Consider the following 2,467-nt stretch of genomic DNA (forward strand, 5'->3'; position numbering starts at 1 on the left):
ATTTTTTTTTTCTAAATTATGAAAACAAAGAATAGCGTTGCCATTTTATTATTTTAACAAATTTAAAAATTAAAATTATAGCGGCCCACAATTCAATACAACATACATAATGGGTTAATTTTTGGAAGAACTTTGTTAGGAAGACAATAATTTTTATGAATAATGTGAACAATAAATTTTAAAATTGGTCCAATAAAATAAAATATACTATACTTTTAAATTACCTACCTAAATTTTAATATTAGAATAATTATTCGTATATTTAGTAAATTAAACATATAATATATCTAGCCAATGAGTAATAGCTTAAATGACATAATCTTCCCATACTCATTTAAGAGGTTGCGGGTTCGAATCTTCATATCTTTGAAAAAAAAAAACATATAATATATCTATTGTTCATATTATTTGATATTTTAATTATCTGTCTACATTTTTCTTTTTTGGAATATTAAAGACAAAATCTTTAATTTCTTATTTCTTTATATAGAAAAGATAACTGCAAGTCAGATAGAGACAATAGGCGACTAGCTAAGAATAGTATTATTATACAAGCATGCATATGGTAGGTACTCAACTATAGCCAACTACGCAAAATTGAATAAAGCTGATACTTGCGCATGAGAGATCTAGAGTTAAATAATAATAATGAACACAAATGATTATGCAAGTAGGTAGAATATTAATATCATTACTGCTCCTTCAATTTAGTTACGTACTGTTATTATCATGGTTCTGAAAACCGGATCGGATCGGCCGGTTCAACTGGAAAAACCGGGAACCGATTATCTGGTCGGTCCGGGTAACCTCAAAAACCGTTCGGCAAAGAACCGGTGAAAAAACTGGTCGAACCAGCAGTTAACCGATGAACTGGAAGAACCGTCCGGTTTTTTAACGGTTCAGTGGTTTGGAAATTCAGAAGCCAAACGACGTCGTTTTGGCTTAAAAAAAAAAACAAAAAAACAAAAAAAAACAAAACTGGCGTACGCGTTAACCTTAACCAACCTAACCCTAATCAATCAGCCACCCACCAAACCCTCGAAGCTCCCAGCCTCCTCCCCTTTCTTCCCCCCTCATCCACCAAGGCCACCATTGCCACCACCGACCAAGCTCCAGATTCCAGCAGCGCTCCTCATTCGCGACCCAGCATCGCTCCTCGTTCGCCACCCAGCAGCGCTCCTCAGCAGCCGCGACCACCACCGCGTTGAGCCCGCCTCCTCGTCGCCGAACCTCGAAGAGCTCGCCGAGCCCGCCTCTCATTCGCCGGTAAGACTGATTTTCTTGTCTTCTTGATTTTGAACATGCTTCCTTCTAGCTCGCCTGTTCTGTTTGGAAAAAAAAAATAACAGGGCATCTGATTCTGTTTGCTGGTTCATGGATAACATGCTGATCTTAATTTTTGTTTTTGATTCTCTATGCTGCCTGTTCTGTTTGCTGATTCTGTTTGCTGGTTCATGAATATGCTCTGTGCTTCTGTTTTCTCTATGCTCGACCATTCTGTTTGATTTCTGTGACTGTCAAGCTGCATGAAGTTGATCTATGCTGCCTGTTCTGTTTCCTGGAATCTGGAAATACCTGTTCTGTTTGCTGATTCTGTTTGGCTGTTTGCTGGTTCATGAATATGCTCTGTTAAATAAAGTATGATATTGTATTGCAATTTGGCAAAGGGTAAAGGAATGGATCTGACCTGTGGATCTAACAACAGCTAATGTGGCTGAGAGAGTGGGGCGAAAAGGGAGGAAATGATATGATCCATTGCCAGAAGTATTAAGGGGGACACGGTCATCAATTCTATAAACGGCCTTCTTCTGACTTGGGTACCATGTTACGTCCGCAAATTCATGCTCTCTTCCAAATCTAATCAATTCTTCCCCCAAATCATTATCATCTTTCGTCAAGTACGTAACTGATCGCTTAAACATCGGTTCTAATTTCAGGGTAACCTGTAAAAACCAACGTATGCATATATAATAAGCACTGAAATTGTTAGGGAGATAAAAAAAAAAATTTGTCAAAATTTATTTTATTTAATATTTATTAATTGTTAAAATAAATTCTGATTGTGTTTGATTAATTTTTTTTATTTAATATTTAAGTACGTACTATATCCGTATTTATTACTCTTTAATTTGTCTGTATTTATGCTGCGCGCAAGATAGATCATTAATTAAAATAAAATGGCTGTATGTCTTCTAATTAAGATACTTGTACGCACGTACAATAGTTTACTTATAACTTTCTGCATACAAGTTGTCATTACTCATTAGTTACTTAGAGGCGAAAGTCAAAGGCTTCTCTATTATAAGTTTTCATCACAATTCAAAGTACTAATGAATAGTTTATATAAAAGAAGGGGACTTTTTGCTACCTAATTTTTTTTTTAAATTACTTAAAAGTAGAAATAAAAAAAATAAAATTCATTATTTTATTTTTAAAGTTTATGTCTAAAATTTACGAACTATAAAAA

At 34.8% G+C, this 2,467-nt stretch overlaps 1 protein-coding gene across 1 annotated transcript in view; it reads right to left on the bottom strand.

Moving 5' to 3' along the window:
* Window positions 1-2,467, bottom strand: part of LOC107648068 (probable L-gulonolactone oxidase 6) — a 6,406-nt gene that overhangs the window by 1,920 nt on the left and 2,019 nt on the right. Inside the window, exon 2 of the mRNA XM_016352085.2 lies at window positions 1,688-1,943. Coding sequence (XP_016207571.1) covers window positions 1,688-1,943 — 256 coding nt within the window. The remainder of the gene's footprint in view (window positions 1-1,687; window positions 1,944-2,467) is intronic.

Source organism: Arachis ipaensis, chromosome B06, assembly GCF_000816755.2.
Source record: "Arachis ipaensis cultivar K30076 chromosome B06, Araip1.1, whole genome shotgun sequence".
Taxonomy (NCBI): Eukaryota; Viridiplantae; Streptophyta; class Magnoliopsida; order Fabales; family Fabaceae; genus Arachis; species Arachis ipaensis.